The sequence below is a fragment of the Dreissena polymorpha genome, chromosome 7, assembly GCF_020536995.1.
Source record: "Dreissena polymorpha isolate Duluth1 chromosome 7, UMN_Dpol_1.0, whole genome shotgun sequence".
NCBI classification, from domain to species: domain Eukaryota; kingdom Metazoa; phylum Mollusca; class Bivalvia; order Myida; family Dreissenidae; genus Dreissena; species Dreissena polymorpha.
This window is the reverse complement of record NC_068361.1, coordinates 105460092-105481458: the sequence shown is the minus strand read 5'-3', so window position 1 is coordinate 105481458 and position 21367 is coordinate 105460092. Positions and strand designations below refer to the sequence as shown.

General features: G+C 34.4%; 3 protein-coding genes across 3 annotated transcripts in view; all 3 read right to left on the bottom strand.

Moving 5' to 3' along the window:
* Nucleotides 1-20197, bottom strand: part of LOC127840008 (uncharacterized) — a 35845-nt gene extending 15648 nt beyond the window's left edge. The window contains exons 1-2 of the mRNA XM_052368397.1: nucleotides 18669-20197; nucleotides 11999-12214 (exon numbers count right to left, since the gene is read on the bottom strand). Coding sequence (XP_052224357.1) covers nucleotides 11999-12214; nucleotides 18669-19787 — 1335 coding nt within the window. The 5' untranslated portion in view covers nucleotides 19788-20197. The remainder of the gene's footprint in view (nucleotides 1-11998; nucleotides 12215-18668) is intronic.
* Nucleotides 1-21367, bottom strand: part of LOC127837258 (uncharacterized) — a 405532-nt gene that overhangs the window by 65811 nt on the left and 318354 nt on the right. The window lies entirely within an intron of this gene.
* Nucleotides 1-21367, bottom strand: part of LOC127837254 (long-chain fatty acid transport protein 4-like) — a 456835-nt gene that overhangs the window by 380657 nt on the left and 54811 nt on the right. The gene's annotated exons all lie outside the window — the stretch shown is intronic.

Genomic DNA, 21367 nt, shown 5'->3' with positions numbered 1-21367 from the left:
ACTATTATGTCTGTCTGTCTGTCTGCATTGTGATAATTGTGCGTGAACATGATAGCTATCTCAAATTTCATATATATCAAGTTGAGATATTAAATCACTTAACACTAGGAGTACACATATATGCACGTGAACATTGAAACTGGTTAAATGATTGGCTTGATACAATTAAACGCCAATGCAAATGTTCATATTAATGAATATACGCTTATGAAAATGTAATACTTCAGGTAACATATCAAACATATATAAGCACACAACTCAATACAGATACTAGTTCGTTTACGTTCTTACTATAATATTTAAATACTTTAACGTAACATCTCACAAAGAAACGTACTGGCTAATGTTTGAAAATACAAAAATTACATTACTTATTTTAGCTGCAATTCATTTACAATTTCTAAGACTACGAAACAGAATTTCATTTCTGTGAAAAAGCTCGAAATGTAATAAAATTCACATAAATAAAATACATTTACTTATTCCAATACATTAAAATGCACATCTCAGAACACACATAAATTATAAGATACACTCGTTTACGAGTTCGACATATCGTGGGTTTTGAGTTACCTTTGCATTTAAATTACTTGAATGTTAATTGTAGATATAAGCCATGAAATTGATCAAGTAAATGTATAAACTCGCAGATATAGATTGACGGATTCATCTCCACCAATCAAAGCAATTTTATCAAACATGTCATTGAAACATATACCAAACGGATATTTCGTATCATCCACTAAAGGGAGAGATCTGATATATTGGCCACTAGGACTTATTTGATGTATGCTTTGTTTATAGGATGTCGCATACTCAATACCAATAGGATCCACGGTGATTTGACGTGGGAAAAATAGATTTTGGAGCTTATATTTAAATACTTGTTCTCCCTTTAAGTTCAATGCTATTAATGTGTGTGCTCTTCCGATTGAAATAATTAACATCTGGTTATACGCATTAAAATAACAACTAAAACCAGACGATACGCACGTTTTTAAGTCTGAGCTTATATTGATCTCACGAAGCAACGATCCGTCATTATTAAGAATGTCTATCTGCCCTTTACTTCTTGATATACATATATTCTGGTTAAGTGGGGCAATTCTAGTAACATCGTCATACGGGATTATCGTTTTAAGTTCTGTAATAACGTGCACATTTCCATAACGTAGCTGGGCAAATGAAATTTTGCCAGCAGCTGGTAAACAAATCGCCATGTCCGTCGGACCAGTCTTAGAAACTGACCAAGGCGTAACGTCACAAATAAATTTTGATATTACAAAATCACTATCTTCTTCAATCACTAGTAACGCATCTGTATTATGTAAAGATATGACAATGTACTTATCTATCCATATACATTAACACGGGTCGGGACGTTTTTCCTTGTCAAACAGGGGTATAATACTAAAATCTTTAGTAGATTGAAGCTGTGGAATTTTCTCTGTATATGGCTTATAATGACTCTTATCGGTATCGGTGCATGTTTCGCTTACATCACAAGAGAGTCTTCAACTTGCAAGGAATTCTTTATTTCTATCAGTAGACTGTCGAAAGATGTATTCCTCAACTCATTTAAAGATAGATTTGCTTCTACTTTTCTCCAAGTCACCTACGGTTGATTTCAGACGACATACCGAATCTTTTTCAAGGCGGCGCTGCAGGAGAATGACGTGTGCATTGGTTCCAAATTTTTCAACCTGTTCAATACAAGTTGAGTGTTTCTTGACGTCATTCAAAAACTGACTTGACTTTTTGTTGTTTGTTTTAATTATTTCTCCTATCACTTTCTTTTTATCAGCCATAGCAGATAACACTTCATTTTCAAGTTGCGCATACATTTCTAAGTATTTGTGTTTTATAGTTTGAAGTGATGACAACGCGATACTTTCTATTTCAGATACCAATTCTTCATGTTTGCGTTCATGTTCCAAAAGACTCTCGCCTTGCTGTTGCAAGTCATAAAACACTTTCTTCAATTCCGTACAATCCACTTTTACGTCATGAACAATATCAGAAAGTACCTTAACTTCATCGCACTTTCTGTGATCAGCCATAGCACACTTATTACATCATGTCGTATCGTGGTCTTTACACAGGTAAACCACTTCTTCCGTTTCGTGATTCTGACATGCAATCAAGCTCTTCAGAAGTGCCTGAATCTCCTTAGGAGGTACATCCGCAAGGTCACACAACTTGTGGTGGCTGGAAACCTTTATCCTTGCATGATCCCGTTTACACTGCGCACAAAGTGGTTCCTCACATTCTTTACAATACACAACGCCCTCTATTTCGCCTTTTCCCGCCAAACATGGGCCGCATAAGTATTGTTTAACAGACATTGTTGTGAAAACTCTAACAAATTCACCTCCTTATATGTATACACTGAATCGAAAGTAGGGAATAATACATGGCATCAGCATACACACCAGTAAATCTATCGACTATGACACTTACTGTGTTATTTAACCATTTGCTATTCCACTTACATAATACGTACATACTATGGTATGCGATTGTTTGCACATCACAATCAACACGCGATTACAGCTATATGTTGCGTTCTTATTATTCTTAAGCATAACACCAATCATTTAACACAGAGTTTCTTCACAGTTTCTGCAATTCGCATATTCATCTATTTCGGCTTTCTGCTAAAAACGGGATATAAATCTTGTTCACACACAAGCTTATACGCGGTGAAACAAGATCGCCTACGCGTATTTATATTGTAAATCGAAAGTAAGGAAAATACCGAGCGAGTACACTCTTGCATGAGTATCACGTGGTATGCTTTATCACACGACTGTGACTCATTTTAGTGTCAATACAGAATGCGATCGATATACACGTTGAGAATAGGTATTAAAGATAGTCTCTGGCGTAAACCACTCCGTTGAGGAGTTCCTATGTATATACCAGTCTGCAATATCGTGCACAACATATTAAATTTTTTTTTGAATCGATCGTTTTTTATTTTAAAACTGTTTATTCGCTTCCGGATGTCATGCTTATCTAAATATAATGGGTTCATTCGCTCTTAAAATATGTCATTTTGAGAACGAATGAGTATTATTATTTGTGTGTGTGTGTGTATGTGTGTAAAAGTATGGTTTTATCGCAAAGAATTACAAAATGTCTAAGACATGAGCGTAGCATATATATACATTATAGTTCTACTCCGCATATACATGATAGTTATACTTCGCTGCAATATTGTAAGTTTTAAAATAGTATTCAAACTATGATTGTTTAATGATTGCCGATGTGTTGAATTTTGTGACAACCTTATTGCAAAGAGTCGCGACCTGGCATGTGCATACACATCCGTATATCGATCGACTGTTGACTTCAAACGGTGCTGCCCGGGCTGCAGAGTTCCCGTTGCAAGTTTAGACGTTTAGTCTTCAGAGGGTTGGTGTCTATGAAAGGCGTATTAGGTGGTGGACGTTTCACCTAGGGCCTTGGGGTGACGAATAACTAAAGCTTCATTGAATGCAACGGTCTTCTGTTTGTCGCACTGTAAATATTCGTGGCGACTTGATCATGTTTTATATTGTGATTTTGTAATTGGCCTTCCGAGATCTTCGGAAGGCACACATTGTGAAGTCGCGCACATAGAGCTCGGTGGCGGCCTCAGGAAGGCGGCCGGCTCGCTTTACAATACAGAGTGCGATCGATATTCACGTTAAGAATAGGTATTAAAGGTAGTCTTCGGTGTAAACCACCCCCTTGAGGAGTGCCTATTAACCAGTTTGCAATATCGTTTATGACATATTTGGTCACGATATTCTCTTTGAACGAATGGTATACTCTACATTTTGTGTTATAAAACTATTTTTGTAGTCCATTTCATCCTAGTTCTAAAAAGTGATGTAGGTTTCATTTATTGGAACTTCATAAGTATCAAATATCTAACTTACATAAGTGCATCGTGAGATAACAAAAATGATCGTTACACGAGTGTTCGAGTAATGTTATGGAAAAGTAACCAGAAGGCCACACAAAAGGCCAGCCGGAAATATAATGCCAGTGTGCACCACTCTTTCATTTTTATTCAGCTTGCGTTAAAAAAATACCAAGATTTGTATGTATTTAACAAGCATATATCCATTTATCTTATATGTTTTAATAAGTAACTTGTAAACGGAACTACGTTTTCGCATTCACTGTTATGTAATATAGCAAAACTGTTATATTTGCCATCGTTTGTAATAACAAATAAAATTGCTAGTGTACTTAAAAATAAGAACTAACAAGTTGTTTTTGTTTTTTCAAAATAACCGAGGTTATACGCCCTTCACGCAAACATTACACTTTGTTTAGTCTTGTGTCGCGCGTTACTCGAATAGTAGTATCACCAGAGTGCTTAAACTTTACAAACAATTTTACCATACGTTCACTTCCGCAATTGTATAGTTTGGTTAGCAGGGTTTCGTACTTATGGACCCATTTTATAAACGTGTGTCGCGCGACACTCAAACAGTGATCTTTTTTTTTGCCAGCATGTAACCTTGCGCACCTTCATATTGGCTTTATATCTTTTCGTCACACCCGGAGTTGCAGCTCCATTCAAAGAAAATACATATTTAAACGTGTGTCTCCCGCAACTCAAAAAAGCATAACTACAAGAGGGATGAAACATTACACACTTTCGCTCCTCTTTTGTTTTGGTAAGGATATTTTCTTAACAACTGGAGTTAAGGCCCCTTTTTCGAACACAAACGGCAACGCAACGTTTGTTTTAAATTGTGTCGCGCCTAACTTTAATAGTATTGCGGTTACAGGTCTGAAACTTCAGAAACCTATTAACCAGTGTGTGAATATGAGCTACTCTATATTTTGGTTCAGGTTTGTTCAGACATAAGTGATTTTTCTAGACGAAAGCGGAATGTAGGTTAATCTTTGTCTATACAATGTTTGTTCATAGCTCTGGTGACTTACATATGCAGCATATCAACATCACCGATATAACGTCTACGCACACATTATTTGTCAAATAATCTCTCTCCATTATGTAAACTCGATAGAATTTCAAAAGCTTTACTTTTGCAATCAAAATCATTGACACGTTGACATCGAATCGTTCAAGAGTAAAAAGCACTGATCTCAGATTAACAAACATACATTTTTTGTCAAATTTTCAATCGAGTATAATAATGACATATTACAACATAGGAATATGTATAACGCAGATAATAACTTGAACCTTAAGGACATCAACATACATAGTAACTTAGTTCATGTTACCTTACAAGGTCATCATATTTTAAAATTGAAAACAAATGATAGATGGCTTTTTGTGTTCGTTAAAGAAAAAGTAACCACATGAGTCGCTTTAAAAAAATAAACATTTTTGCTTACTTAATAAAATAAGATGCATACAGTTAAAAGTATTTAAACACTTCTGTCAACACATTTAACCAGTATTGATTGAACAGGAGCCTTAACACAGACGTACATCAGTCTCCTACCGGGTTAATATTTTCGGTGTAAGAAAACGAGCTACGTATTTCATCAACAAAGCCTTAGTAAGTTTTAGTAATGGTAGGACTCAGTTTGGGTCGTCAATAATTCCTTTAATCAATGCAACTTTAATTTATTACTGACAAAAAAAATCCGGAAACAACACGCATATTCCACATACGTCCTTTTATTCAACATTAAATTTTTATTAACCTTGCTTAAGTACTTTAGCAGTTATCCCAGAATTCATATAATATTGTCAACAAACATGACTATTCCCAAATCTATAGTTCATTTTGATATCGTATTATCCAGATGTTGGTTTTAAATCATTCATGTAATCATAGCAACTACAAGTTTTGTGTGACGAAAAACAACTAAAATAACTAGAAATTATCCATATGGCCATCTATCCACATAACAAGTTTCATGCATCTAGCTTAATAACTATTTAAGTTGTCGCAGGATGCAGGTCGTAGTTTTCAATAACGTATGTACTCAAACAAATCACAATGTTTTTCTGTTTTTTAATAGATAACTTACACATTCCCCACATTTAGGAGAATAACCGATTTGAACATTAAGCGGATGTTTCAATTGGCATTGTAGTAAATATACATGTTAACACATGCTAACATTCAGAAATCACATCATCTATGAATAGAAAAAACGATTAGTTTTTAAAATAAAGTTGTATTATTTAAATAATGACTTTTTATCAAAAGTTAATTTAATAAAAAATAACAACACAGCAAACAAACGCCAAAATTTAAACATAGGAGACTCTGGCATGTTACTGTTTTGTGCAAATAGTTCTCATCAGACACTTACATATTTGAAGCACGCCTAAGTTAAGACATTTTAACAATTAAGAAACAATGTTCAATTAGACACTTTCCCACTCGGAGGCAAAGTGAAAATTGCTATGTGCACAAAGAATAAAACCAGAACAGTCTGCGAGTAACTCGCAGTCTGTTCAGGGTTTACGCTGTTTGCTGCTCATCAGTATCTAAGGGTTGGAAATGAAGACTGTTAAACTTTAATCTTATAAGAAATGTTTTTAATTAAATATAACTTTCTAAGAGACTACAAACACGTCAATATACGTATCTGAGTGGGTATAGGTTAATTCACATAATATATAGTGATGGCGAATATTTAGAATTGAACGGTCTAAAATATTACAAATACACTGTTTTCTTTGTTCATCCTTAAACTACTTATGGCATGCTAATATTATCAAATCAAATCTTTCTGCCATGACACAAATACAAAGTAAAAATGATCATTTTCCGAAAAAATCATTCAAACTTTTAAGATGACACAATTGTTTTCATTATACAAATTCAATGTGTGAATGTATTCACAAAATCACACCCACAATATAGTATCAAAGCGCTGAAGGAACTGAATTTGTTCGCTGTTGTATAATCTTAGACGAAACTCAGTTTTCAAAATTATGTTATAGCTTTTGATATCGCAAGTTTGAAATGACCACAACCCATTCCAATTTATAAAGAGTGTGTCTTAAAACACAGGTCGAGATGTATTTTTTTCAAATCATTAATACAGCTAATTAGTGTGCACAGGCTCATCTTATTTGACATGCATTAATCCCCGTTTATCTAAAAGCAGCAAATATGTACAGATTTCAATGATAATTACTATACTAGCCAAAGTTGTCTTACAAGCTGTTAAATACTTTTGAATACATACACGCTCTGTAGTGTAGCAATGGGAACTTTAAACAAGCAGATGCGGTGGTAAGAGCAGACGCTTTTACTGTTAAGCATTTGTCGTCTGCTAAATTTTACTGCAGTTATCCACTCAGGCAGTCACGGGTTACGGGCCCAAGCGTAGCTAACCCATACTGATTTGCAAAATTGCGTCTGCGTTATTTGTGAGCTAACGCTCACAAATAATCAAAGCGCTGAAGGCACTGAAGTTGTTAGCTGTTGTCGTCCTTGATTAGCTTGTGCGCATTTCACAGGCTAATCAGTGTGCACAGGCTAATCATATTTGACGTGCATTAAGCCCCGTTTTCCATGAAAGCAGCCAATAGGTACAGATTTCAATGATAAACACTAGACTGGCCAATGTCCTCTTACAAGCTGGTATAAACACTCACTGCTAGAGGGTATATACACTCACAGCTAGAGCAAAATTATTTGTCGTCTGCTGCAGACAGGCAGTTGTAATCGTCCCTAGCAGAGTGAGTTGTGGTTCTAATCGTACTTAAGGCTTCTAAACACATACTGATTTGCAAAATATGCTCTGTAAATTTAGCTGGCCGCTAACGTCACCAACTAAAAACTGACTATTTCAAAGTTGTGTTATTCACGCATACAGCCGTTCTTGAGTCTAGTGTGTGTAAATTGCTTCATCAATGCTGCACACACGTAACACAATCATGATCATCGGCTTCTTATTCCCTTCGACCTTGACCGTTATCGGAATGCCGACGCACTTCTTCTTAGTCATCTAATACGGTCTCGTTTGCTATGTAAATGCTCTTTATTCGCTTTCGAAATGGATGCTCAACTAAAAATATATGGTTTCACTCGCCCTTTAAACATATCATTTTGAGAACGAATGAGTATTTATTAAAAAAAACATTTGTAAAAGTATGGTATTATTACAAAGTATCAGAAAAAGTCCAAGACATGAGCGTAGCATATATGCATGATCGTTCTACTTCGAACATTTATGATAGTTATGTATCGCTGCAATCTTGTATGTTTTAAAATATGATTCAAATTATGATGGTTATTTGATTGCCGGTGTGTTTAATTATGTGAAAACGTGATTGCAATGAGTCGCGGCCAGTGTATGCTTCACGTATGAATCTACGGTTTGTACAACATGTCCAGGGCGATACAGCTTACATTATAAATATTTTATTTAAAGCTTCGGCATATTTCTGATGAAAACCTTGAGATTTTTGTAATTATATCTTTTATTTACATATTGTTTATTAAACTTTATACAGACAACGTATTTACCAAATAATGCAATGTTGGCATTTGTTATAGATAAATCGGTGGATTTCATGGATTGTCATAAGATTTTGAATTATATGTAAGTGTAAATTATTTTGGGTTCATGGTGTATTTTAAAATTGAAGTAATATAGTATTAAAGCTGTTGATAGAAACTAATAACATTAACACAAATGTCCTAGTTTCGCGGGTGCACACATGAATCAAAATGCAAAATACGATCATAGGGGTTGCTTACCATGGTAAAATCGTTGGTAGACTAGATGTAGTTTAAGTGTCATGTAGATAGCTCGGATTTTAGAAGATATTTTGAACTTTATTAAACGGATTTTTAAGCTTTTATAGTCGGATTAACATACGAACGTTTGGAAAAACAAATACACAAAAATGATATAGATTAATATACTAGATCAATACATCATTTCAGGTAGTATTTGTTTTGTTTTAATACGATCTTTACCATACTAATTGCGTACAGTATTTGTCTGCGTATTGATATTAATGAATTTTATTAAAATATTTGTATTACTGTAATTCAAATCCAACAACAGCATTTTTGTACAATGGTGCACAGCCTACAGATTCCATAAATTCCTAATTAATGGCTGTAGTACCTATATGGTGTATGAAAAAATGTAGGTATTTTCAAATTCGTGATGTAAAACACAAATAAACCAACACAATCACACGAACAAACATAAAAAGCATTCAGATAAAATCACCAACTGATACTTGTCAATATAAACGATTAATGGAACAAAATACAACATCACGCGTATCGCTGACCCACTTTGAGTCAGATGGATTTCCAGATGATGTACACATTTTCGGCAAGAATTTCAGCTAACAGTTAAGCTATGGGCATGTATCTTAAATCGGTTTGTTAATAAAATAGACAATAAGGAAACCACACTAATAAAATTGTTGTTAATAATGATACGTTTTAAACACGAATGAAAAATACGATTTAATAAACACATTAACAATAAATGAATTGACATTACATTAAACAATCAGTTAAATCATGACAACAATTTTGAAGCGTACACAGCACCATAATTTTTTACAATAATTGTGCGCTCCATCGCTTCATCTATCTTGTTAGGATATTGAATAACTTACTTTAAAAAGTGAACGCTCAGTAGGGTTAAACGTATGGCTTTTATAACATGGAGAAGCCTTGCTTCAAATTTGATGACTAATGAGTTTCAAAGATGAAGTGTTTGACATAAATTATGAATTGGAAGAAAAACAACTACTTAAGTAATACTTATAACAAGTGATCAAAGGTATGAACGCACAAACCTCAATATAGAGACGGTGCTGTCGCTTATAAGAAGATTTAACAACTTCAACCATTAAATGGGCCGTCCAACATATATCACGTTTTGGTAAATTGACAAAATAAAAAAAAAGTTGTTTCAGTTTAGCAAATTTTCGTTTTAGTTATGCTATTTTTGAAAAATATAATACTGACCATTTACCATGCTCTTAAATTTCTATTATATGCATCTTTTTATGATTTGAAAACCTGAAAACTATTGAATAATTTGGAAAGTTCTGTTGTTGTCGTTTTATTTTGGAATACTACGAGGATTGCTTATACAATGTAAAAAAAACATCTAAGAATGAGCATGGATGGTCGAATGGTCTAGGCGGGAGACTTTTTACTCCAAGACTCCAGGGATTAGTGGTTTGAGCCCTGTTGAGGGTTACATTTTTTCAATTAAAAAAAATTTATTCTTGTTTTTTTACTGGAGTTTTTGTGTTCAAATGTTTAAATTTATCAATATAAAGCATTTAATGACAAGCTTCAATTCATGTCAAAATCTGTTGGACGGCCCCTTTAAAAAATCTTTCGAGGCACAGGCAAGTGTGGGAAAAAACAGAATTACATTATTTATTTATGCTGCAATTAATTAACAATACACTCAGAAACAATGTCATATCAATGTACAAGGTAGACATATCAAAATATAATTTAAGTACATCAAATGCATGTATCTATTTAAATGAATATGCATCTACATGCTTACACACAGGCAAATATAACGAATCATATTCATGCGGTCGAAATATCGGGGCTACAATTAACCCTTGCATTTACAAATTTTGAATGTTGATTGTACGTATATCATATTGATCAAGTATATGTATACACTCGAAGATGTGGATGGCCTAATACACAACAACCAACAGCAATTTTATCAAATGTGCTATTTAAACATAAACCGTATGAAGAATCTATTCCTTTCCCTAACAGAAGAGATCTAATGTACTGTCCACTTGGACTGATTTGATGTATGCTTTGATTATAGGATGTCACATACACATTGCCACTAGAATCCACGGCAATTTGGTCTGGACCACGTAGATCTGGGTGATTATATTCAAATACTTTTTCTCCATTTAAGTTCAATGCCATTAGTTTGTTGGGCGCACAATCGGAAATTGTAACCATGAGGTTACAAACATTTAAATTACTCAAACGTAATATAGATTGTACACTCTCTTTTATGTCTGAGCTTAAACTGATTTCACGAAGCAACGTTCCGTCATTATTAAGAAGGTCTATCCGCCCATTATTTGTTGACAGACATATGTACTGGTTTAGTGACACATTTCGTGTAACATAATGATACGGGACTCTTGTTTTCAATTCAGTTACAACGTGCACATTTCCCCAACGTAGTTGTGCAATGGCAATTTTGCTAGAATATGGCTTACTAATAACCATGTCCGTCGGACCTGTCTTAGAAACTGACCAGGACGAAGAGCCGCAATTGAATTTTGATAATACCAAATCACTATCTTCCTCAATAACTAGTAAGGAATCTACATCTCGTAGATGTAAAACAAAGTACCTATCTATCCATATGCACATAGAAAGGTCTGAGGTCGTTACCTTGTAAAACATGGGTATACTACTCAAATCTTTAAAAGATTGAAGCTTTAGAATTCGTTCCGTATATGGTTTATAATTACTGTTGTCGGTATCTGAGCCTGTTTTGCTTGCATCACAATAGCAGTCTACTATACGCAAGGAATTCTTAACCTCTATCAGCAAACTATCAAAACAGGTATCCTCAATGTATTTAAAGCTAGATTTGCTTCTACTGTTAACCAATTGACTTATGGTTGATGTCAGACGACATAACGAATTATTTTCAAGCTGGCGCTGCAGGAGAACAACGTGTTCATTCGTACCAAATTTTTCAACGAGTTCAATATAGGTTGACTGCTGTTTAATGTCATTCCAAAAACTGACGTTCCTTTTCGTTGTTTGTTTTTATTTTTTCTCCTATCACTTTCTTTTTATCAGCAATCGCAGATAACACTTTATTCTCAAGTTGCGCATATATGTCTAAGAGTTTCTGTTTAATAGTTGGGAGTGATGCTAACACTTGATTTTCTATTTCAAAAACCAATTTCTTCGTGTTTGCGTTCATGTTCTTAAAGACGCTCACCTTGCTGTTGAAAGTCTATCAACACTGTCTTCACTTGTAAATAGTTCAAAATATCACAAATTACCTTTACTTCCTCGCACTTTCTGTGATCAGCTATCGCACACTTAAAACAGCACGTCTTATCGTGGTCTTTACACAGATAAACCACCTCTTCCTTTTCGTGATTCGGACAAGCTATCAGGTTCTTCAGAAGTTCCTGTTTCTCCTGGGGAGCTATGTCCGAAAGGTCACACAACTTGTGGAGCTTGGAAACTTTTATCCTTGCATGATCCTGTTCACACTGCGCACAAAGTGGTTCCTCACATTCTTTACAATACACAACGCCCTCTGTTTCGGCTTTCTCCGCCAAACAGGGGCCGCATAAGTATTGTTTGACAGACATTTTTCGTATAAATTCTAAAAATTCACCTCCGTTTATTTATATGCTAAATTGAAAATAGAGAAAAATACCTGGCATATCCACACACATCAGTATATCAGTCGACTGTGACACTTACTGTGTAATAGAACAAAGATAAATACCTTTAGAACCATTTATAGATGCTAGTTCCCCTTATATAATAAGCACAATCCACGCGCGAGTACAACTTTATGCTGCGTTCATATTATTCTTAAGCATAACATCAATCGTTTCACACAGTGGTACTTCACAGTCTCTGCAATGAACATATTCCACTATTTCGACTTTCTCATCCAAAAATGGGCAATATAAAGCTTTTGTAACAGACAAGTTAACGCGCAGTTAAACAAAATCGCCTACGCGTAATTATATTCTAAATCGAAAGTAGGAAAAATACCGAGTGTGTACACACTTGCATAAGTATCACGCGGTATGCTTTGCCACATGATGGTGACGACTTCAATATTAATACAGAATGCGATCGATTCAAACGTGAAGAAAATGAATTAAATGTAGTCTCTGGCGCAAACCACTCCGTTGAGGAGTGCTTTTTTTACTAGTTTGCTATATGGTGTGTAACATTTTCAACAATAGTTTTAATGTATCATACGATACTTTGTAGGTCATTGCAATCGACTGTTTTAAATATACTTAATTACAAAAATAAAGCTTATCATACATAATTCCTGAACTTTGACACAAAAATATATTTAGTGTATGCTGACATATACCTGTATTACGATAACCAAGTCACGAGCAGTAAGGTTTGAACATTCTATTTTAACGATTATTATACTTTACTATTTTTTGTTTTAAAACGTTTTTATAGTCCATGATGTTATAGTTCCAAAAGGTGATGTAGGTTGCATATATTGGGACTTTAAAGCTATCAAATATCTAAGTTACAATAGTGAATCGTGATGTAACAAAAATGATCGTGACATGATAATATGTTGATACCTCATAACTTGTACCCGTCTTCCGCAATACATGCAAAAACGCGTTTCTATTTGTTTTCCTGACGTAAATCAGTAAACATTAAGAGTCATGTTAACTCATTTTTGCGCCGGGTCTTTTAATGTATTTTACTAAGTAAATTTGCTATCAATTATTAATTATTAATTTACAATCCAAAAATAATTTAATCATCTCGTTACAACTCTGAACATTAAAGTGAACATAAAACCATGGTGTCCGTTTTGGATGAGTTCAGTGTGTTTGATTAAACAGATATATCTTGCTAAAAAAGCATCGTGAACGCTATCAAAATACGCGTCGGCTACATCCGTTGGATGATCGCTGGACTACAAACCCGATGATCATGTGGATAGATTTCTGAACTGTCAACATAACTATTGGAGGAATTTGTTTTGAAATTATTCATACTACGTAAGCATGAGCACTAAGCACGGGTGTGCAACCTGAACCAGGAAAAGTGTAAATACGTTAACTGACCGCCGTTATATGAATGAAATATGAAATAAATGGCCTCTAATACATTGAACCCACCCATCCCTCCCTCAACCACCACTATCCCGAAATACTAGTTAACAACTTTGGTTGTAGAGCATTGCTATGTCTGTAATTGGTTAGGTGTTAAAGTAAATATGTCTATTTATTTAATATGTTAAAAAAACTTCAGTCAGGTACGTATTAAACATTTAAACAGCTGACTGTTAATCATAATCATGCAATTTTTATTATCAAAAGTTATTGTCCTCTTTACGTTTTTAAAAGCCCATAAACACTCAACATGTATGAATATGTACACTATTTGGAAAAATAAAGTTAACATATAATAATCTATGTTCCTTATAGCAATAGCCAAACTTTCAACGCTAGATGTGGTCTGGTAACATAGATTTAACGCGATTCAAAATGCTCGTATTTATTATTATGTGTAACAATATATTTCATGGGAATTTCCGGCTACGATATCCGAACATTTACGAGCGAACGCGAGATTGGCTTCGGGCAGCTTCGGAATTACGACGTAGCTCTCATGAATACGTCGTTCTTCCTACGCTGCACAAAACCAGTGTCGCGTTTGCTGGTTAATGTTCAGATATTGTGGCTGGAAATAAACATGGATTATATTGTCGCACAGCAAATTAAAGTATTTTGTGTCTCGTTAACTCTATGTTCCCATATCCTATATCTAGCGTTGAAATTTTGGCTATTGCTATAAGGAACGATGTTTTTATGGGTTAACTTTATTTAACGAAATATTTTGCGAAATATTCGTTGATTTTGAGTATTTATGTTACTTTAAATGAAAGCTATGCACGTAGAAAGTTTCGTATAGTGTTCGAGTAATATACTGCAAAAGTAACCCGAAGGCCGCACAAAAGGCCAGCCAGAAAACAGTATGCCAATGTGCACCACTCTTACACTTTTCTTCTGCTGATGTATAATAATAACATGTACTTAACCAACACTTTTTCATTAATCCTAAATTTGTATAATAAGGACCGTGTTAACAGAATTACTTATTTCCATAATATGTTATTCAATGTACAAAACTGTACTTTTTCCAATTGTTTGTAATACATATAATTGTAATAACAATGAAAACGATCAATATTAACAAAATTAAGCCTTCACTAGAAATCAAACCTTGGACCTCAAGAAGCAAAAGCAAGCGTTTTTATCACTATATCACGCAGGGGTTTGATTGGTTAATACACTTCAAACGGTGTGACGGTTTTTCAATTATCGATGAAAAACATTGTAATAATAAATTCTTACATAATTGTTTACATGATGATTTATGCAATTAACAATATAAAGGAAAGGCATTGAAACAAAATATCAATCAAACGAATACAAATTATTTCTATGAATTGCTGGTGAACTTTAAAAAAGTTTAAACAACTAACAAGTTTGTTTTTTTTTCGAAATAACCGAGGTTAAGTCCCCTTTAGCAAATATGACAGTTTTTTATTTTAAACTTGCGTGTCGCGTTTTACTCGAAAAGTATTGCTTCTAGAGTGCTTAAACTTTACGTACTTACTAACCATAAGTTTGCGTCCGCACTTTTATAGTTTGGTTTGCAGGTTTTCGACACAATTGGAGTTATGGACCCGTTTTATAAACTTGAGTCGCGTGACCATTAAAAAGGGTTGGTGTTGGTGTTGTTAGACATCATGTAAACTTACGCACCTTCCTATTTTGATTTGGATCATTTCGTCACAACCGGAGTTGCGGCTCCAATTGAACAAAATCTATAGTTTGACTTGTGTCTCCCGTAACTAAAAAAAAAGAATAACTTTAAGAGGGATGAAACCGCACTCACGTTCGCTCCTCTTTGTATTGATAAGGCTATTTTATTTTCAACCTCAGTAATGGCTCGTTTTCGTTTGAAGAAAAAAACACACGATTGTTTTAACGTGTGTCACTTGTAACTCAAAAAGTATTGTTGTTGCAGGTCTGAAACTGTATACACATATTTACCAGTGTGTGAACTGGAGCACCTCCATATTTTTGGTGTTAAGGTTTTTCCGACATTAGTGTTTTTTAGACAAAAGCGGAATATAGGGTCTTTACAATGTTGGTTTCTAGCTCTGGTGACGTACATATGCAGCATGCCGTAAGGATTTAACAATTTAAAAGGAGTTCACCTAAGGATCATACCTATGAAGTTTTGTTAAGCGGTTGAGGAGGAGATATCGTTAAAATGAAAAGTTCGCGCATGACACACAATAAAAGGCGTTCCCCAAAACTCACATTGTGATTTGCGCAGGTGATTGCAAAAATTTATTCATACCTCAAGTACAAAACACAAATTATTATACTTTATTTTTTCGCTTCAACAGAAAGAGTCGAATCGCAAATCATAAATCTGTTAAGTCTTAACTTATGATAAAGCCAGTACAATTTCTTTATGATTCAGATCAGAAAGAACGATGTTTGTCAAAACAATTTTTCAAAGCAATACCGTGCCCTTCAGTAACAAAACGTTTAAACCATATAGACAGACTATATCTATTCAAATCCCCACACGATTAACATGACTAAACTATTATATAGAGCTAACACATTATATTATGTTAGAAACATGTGTATATTTCCCTTTGATATACTCAATTTACATACCGATATAAAGTGTAAGCACATGTTGTTTTTCAAATAATCTCCAGAGCCATTATGTAAACTCGATAGAATTTCAAAAGCTTTACTTTTCTTATCATAATCATTGACATGTTCAAGTCGAATCGTTTAAGATAAAAAAGCACTGTTCTTAGATTTACAAACATACCATACACTTTTTGTCAAAATTTCGATACTGTATAATAATGACATATTTCTACATAAACATATAAATAACGCAGTTAACAACAGTAACCTAAAAGTCATAATAATACACAGAACCATAAGACATGTTGCTTTACAAAGTAATTATCTGTAAAATCTGAAAACAAATTATTGTTGGCATTTTGTATTCATTTACGTAAAAGATAGCATGGATCGCTTGTTAAAAATAAACATTTATGCTAACTGAATACAATCAGATGAATGCAATTAATATAACATTTCTGTCACCACATTTTACCCTTTGGTGGAACAAGAGCTTTGTCACACACGAAACAACAGTTCCCTACCGAGCGAATGATGTCGGTGTAAGAACAGGATCTCCGTATTTCGTCCATCTAGACTAAGTACTTTTTAGTAACGGTAGGACAAGGTTTGGGATGTCAATGATTTTTGTAATCAGTGAAACTACAATTTAGGACTGAGTTTATTTTGATATCGCATCATCCAGATTTTGGTTTTCAGTTATTTCTGTAATCATAGCAAACACTTTGTTCGTGTGACGAAAAAACAACTGAAATAACTGTCAAATTATCCATATGACCCTCTATTCACATAACACATGTCATACATTTAGCATAATTACTGTTTGATCGATGTGTTGCAGGATGCAGATCGTTGTTTTCACTTGTGTATGTTATCATAGAAATGAATGTTTGTCTGACGAAAAAAAAGAAGAAATAACTTTCGCCTTCCCACATGTCAGTGTATACTCGATTTGAACTTTAAGCGACTGTTGTGATTTACATTGTAGTAAATATAAATGTTAACACATGCTAACATTCAGAAATCCCATTATCTATGAATAAATACAACTCTTTGTTGAAAAAAAATTGTTTAATCGTAGCTGGTAAATTTGATTATGATATCCCTCGCTCTATTACATTGTACTTAAGCTATTAATGAGTGTCATACTTTAAATAATACATACATCATTGACCGAAAAATGGGTCAAGTATATAACTTTAATAACATTAATAAACATCAATTCCAACTTTCATATAGCCGAGGTAGTAAGATAAAGTAATTGATGTTAATTATCCTTAAGGCCTTGAATATACGCTAATGTAATACATGCAGTAGAATATCAAACAAAGAACCGCTAAATACTCAATAAAGAAATGGTAAGGACCCTTATTCGAAGATTACTTTGATAATACACGCATCTTGCGGGACACTTTGTACAGGCAAAGACTTGCAAATATAAGAGAACATTATTGATTACTGCTTCAATAGATTGACAATTCACTTAGACGAACAAAACAGAAAAGTCATACTATTTCACAAATTCTAAAGGTTATATAATTTACAAAAATCAAAACTTTTTACGTATTTACATGAATGCGAATACAAGTTGTAACACGCTTGCAATTAAAACACGCCTACACGTTTTTTCGATCGAAATATCGTGGATTTTCATCAATAATATTTATCAATTAAATCTATACACTTCCAGAAATGGATTGTCATTTCTTTCACCAATCAAAGCAATTTTATCAAACCTGCTATTGAAACATATTCCGTCTGGACAGATGTCTTTATTCCCTAACGGAAGTGATCTTATGTACTGTCCACTTGGACTGCTTTGAATGATGCAACCACGATAGGATGTCACGTACACATTGCCACAAGGATCCATGTCACTTTGACGTGGACCGACTAGATTTGCGTGATTATATTGATATACTTTTTCTCCATTTAGGTTCAACGCGATTACTGTGTTGGATGAAAAATTTGAAACCATTAACAAGAGGTTATACGAATTTAAATTACAAAATGTTAATGAAGATTCTACACACTGTTTAGCGTCAGAGCTTAAACTGATTTCACGAAGCAACATTCCGTCATTATTAATAATATCTATCTGCCCTTTTCCTGTTGACAAACAAACGTACTGGTTAAGTGGAGCATTTTTAGTAACATCCTCATACGGAATTTTTGTTTTGAGTTCTGCTATAACGTGCACATTTCCATAGCGCAGTTGTGCAAATGCAATTTTGTTAGCAAATGGAAAAGTAATCACCATGTCCGTAGAACCTGTCTTTGAAACTGACCAAGGCATAAAGTCACAATTGAATGATGATAATATAAAATCACTGTCTTCCTCAATCACCAGTAGCGCATTTGGTGTGTGTAAAGATATGACAATGTACTTATCTATCCATATGCATGAATAAGGGGCAAGGCTTTTAGTCTTGTCAAACATGGGTATAATACTCAAATCTTTAGTAGATTGAAGCTGTAGAATCCGTGCCGTATATGGCTTATTATTGCTGTTGTCGGTATCTGAGCCTGTTTCGTTGACATCATCTTCTATTCGCAAGGAATTCTTAACGGCTATCAGCAAACTATCAAACGAGGTATCCTCAACACATTTAAAGCTATATTTGCTTCTATCGTTATCCAATTCACTTATGGTTGATTTCAGACGACATACCAAATTCTTTTCAAGCTGACGCTGCAGGAGAAACACGTGTTCATTCGTTCCAACGTTCTCAACCTGTTCAATATAAGTTGACTGCTGTTTAATGTCATTCAAAAACTGACGTGCCTTTTCGTTGTTTGTTTTTATTTTTTCTCCTATAACTCTCTTCTTATCAGCAATAGCTGATAGCACTTTATGCTCAAGTTGCGCATACATGTCTAATAGTTTATGTTTAATGGTTTTGAGGGATGACAACGCTCGAATTTCTATTTCAGATACCAATTCTTCATGTTTACGTTCATTTGCCAAAAGACTCTCGCCATGCTGTTGCAAGTCATGCAACACTGCCTTCAATTCGGAACAATCCGCTTTTGTGTCATGCACAATATCATCAAGTACCTTAAGTTCCTCACACTTTCTGTGATCAGTCATAGCACACTTATTACAGCATGTCGTATCGTGGTCTTTACACAAGTAAACCACTTCTTCCTTGCCATGATTCGGACATGCAATCAACCTCTTAAGAAGTTCATGTATCTCCTGGGGAGGTACCTCCGCAACGTCACACAACTTGTGGTGCTTGGAAACCTTTATCCTTGCATGATCCTGTTTACACTTTCCACAAAGTGGTTCCTCACATTCTTTACAATACACAACGCCCTCTTTTTCGACTCTCTCCTCCAAACAGGGACCGCATAAGTATTGTTTGACGGACATTTTTGTTCAAATTTTAAAATCTCCGTATATTTATATACTAAATCGAAAGTAGGGAAACATACCTGGTATGTGCTTACACATCAGTATATCGATCGACTCTTACTGTCTAACATTACAAAACTAACTACCTTTTTAAACATGCATAGCTTCTAGTTCCTTGGATGAAATATGTACATACTGTGTTCTGTATAATGTTTGCACATCACATTCATCCACACGCAATTGCAGCTATATGTTTTGTTCCTATTATTCTTAAGCATAACATCAATCTTTTCACACAGATGTTCTTCACAGTCACTACAATTCACACATCCCTCTGGTACGGCTTTCTCCTCAAAAAGAGGGATATAAATCTATTTTTTTTACCGACAAGTACACCCGCAGTGAAACAATATCGCCTACGTGTATTTATATTGTAGATCGAAAGTAGAGAATATATCGAGCGTTTACACACTTGCATGAGTACCACGTGATATGCTTTGTCGCACGATTGTGACCTACTTTAGTATTTATACCGAATGGGATCGATATACACGTTAAGAATAGGAATTAAAGGTAGTCTCTGGCGTAAACCACTCCGTTGAGAAGTGCCTATTAACCAGTTTGCAATATCGGGCATAATATATTTAACAATAGTTTTAATGCAGCGCGCGATACTTAGTAGATGATTTCAGTCGACTGTTTTAAAATATAATACATGTATATATATATATTTTTAAAGTTTATAATACATACTTGCATTTTGACCAAAAACAGTATGGAGGCATATACCTGTCTTACGATAACTTACTCCTGAGCAGTAAGATTTGAACAAGATATTCTAATTGAACGAATATAATATTGTTGCATTTGTGCTATTAAACAATTTGTATTGTCATTGACATCACAGTACCAAAAGATGTTGTATGTTGCATTTATTGAGACTTCAACGCTTTCAAATATCTAACTTACTCTAATATTTAGATATGATCGTTACAGTATTGATACCTCATAACTTGTTACCGTCGGCAATACTTGAACAACGCGTGTTTTGCTGACGTAAATCAGTACACATTATGAATCATGTTAACTTAGTTTTGCGTCGGGTATTTGATTTTTTTTTACTTAGTCAACTGTCATATCGATTATTAATTTACAATCCAAAAAGTAATCCGTTCATCTCGATAAAACTCTTAACATAACAGTGGAAATAAAATCATTGTGTCTGTGTGTGATAAGTTCAGTCAAGCTTTTTGTTAAGTGGATATATTTTACACAGAAAGGCATCATTAACGATATCAAAATACGTGTCGGTTAGCTCCGTTGGAAGATCGCTAGACTACAAACACAAGGATGATGTGGTTAGATTTCTGAACCGTTCACATAACTTTTGTGGTAACTAGTCTTTACATTTACCACCTGAACCAGGAAAATGTAAATAAGTTAACGTACCGCCGTGATATAAATACAATACGTAAGAAAATGGCTTCAAATACCTTGAAGCCCACCCCTCCTCCACCACCCCTAAAGAAACAACTTTTCTCGTAGAGCTTTGCTTATTCTGCTGTATTAGTTAAATTTGGAGGGAAATGTGTTAGTTA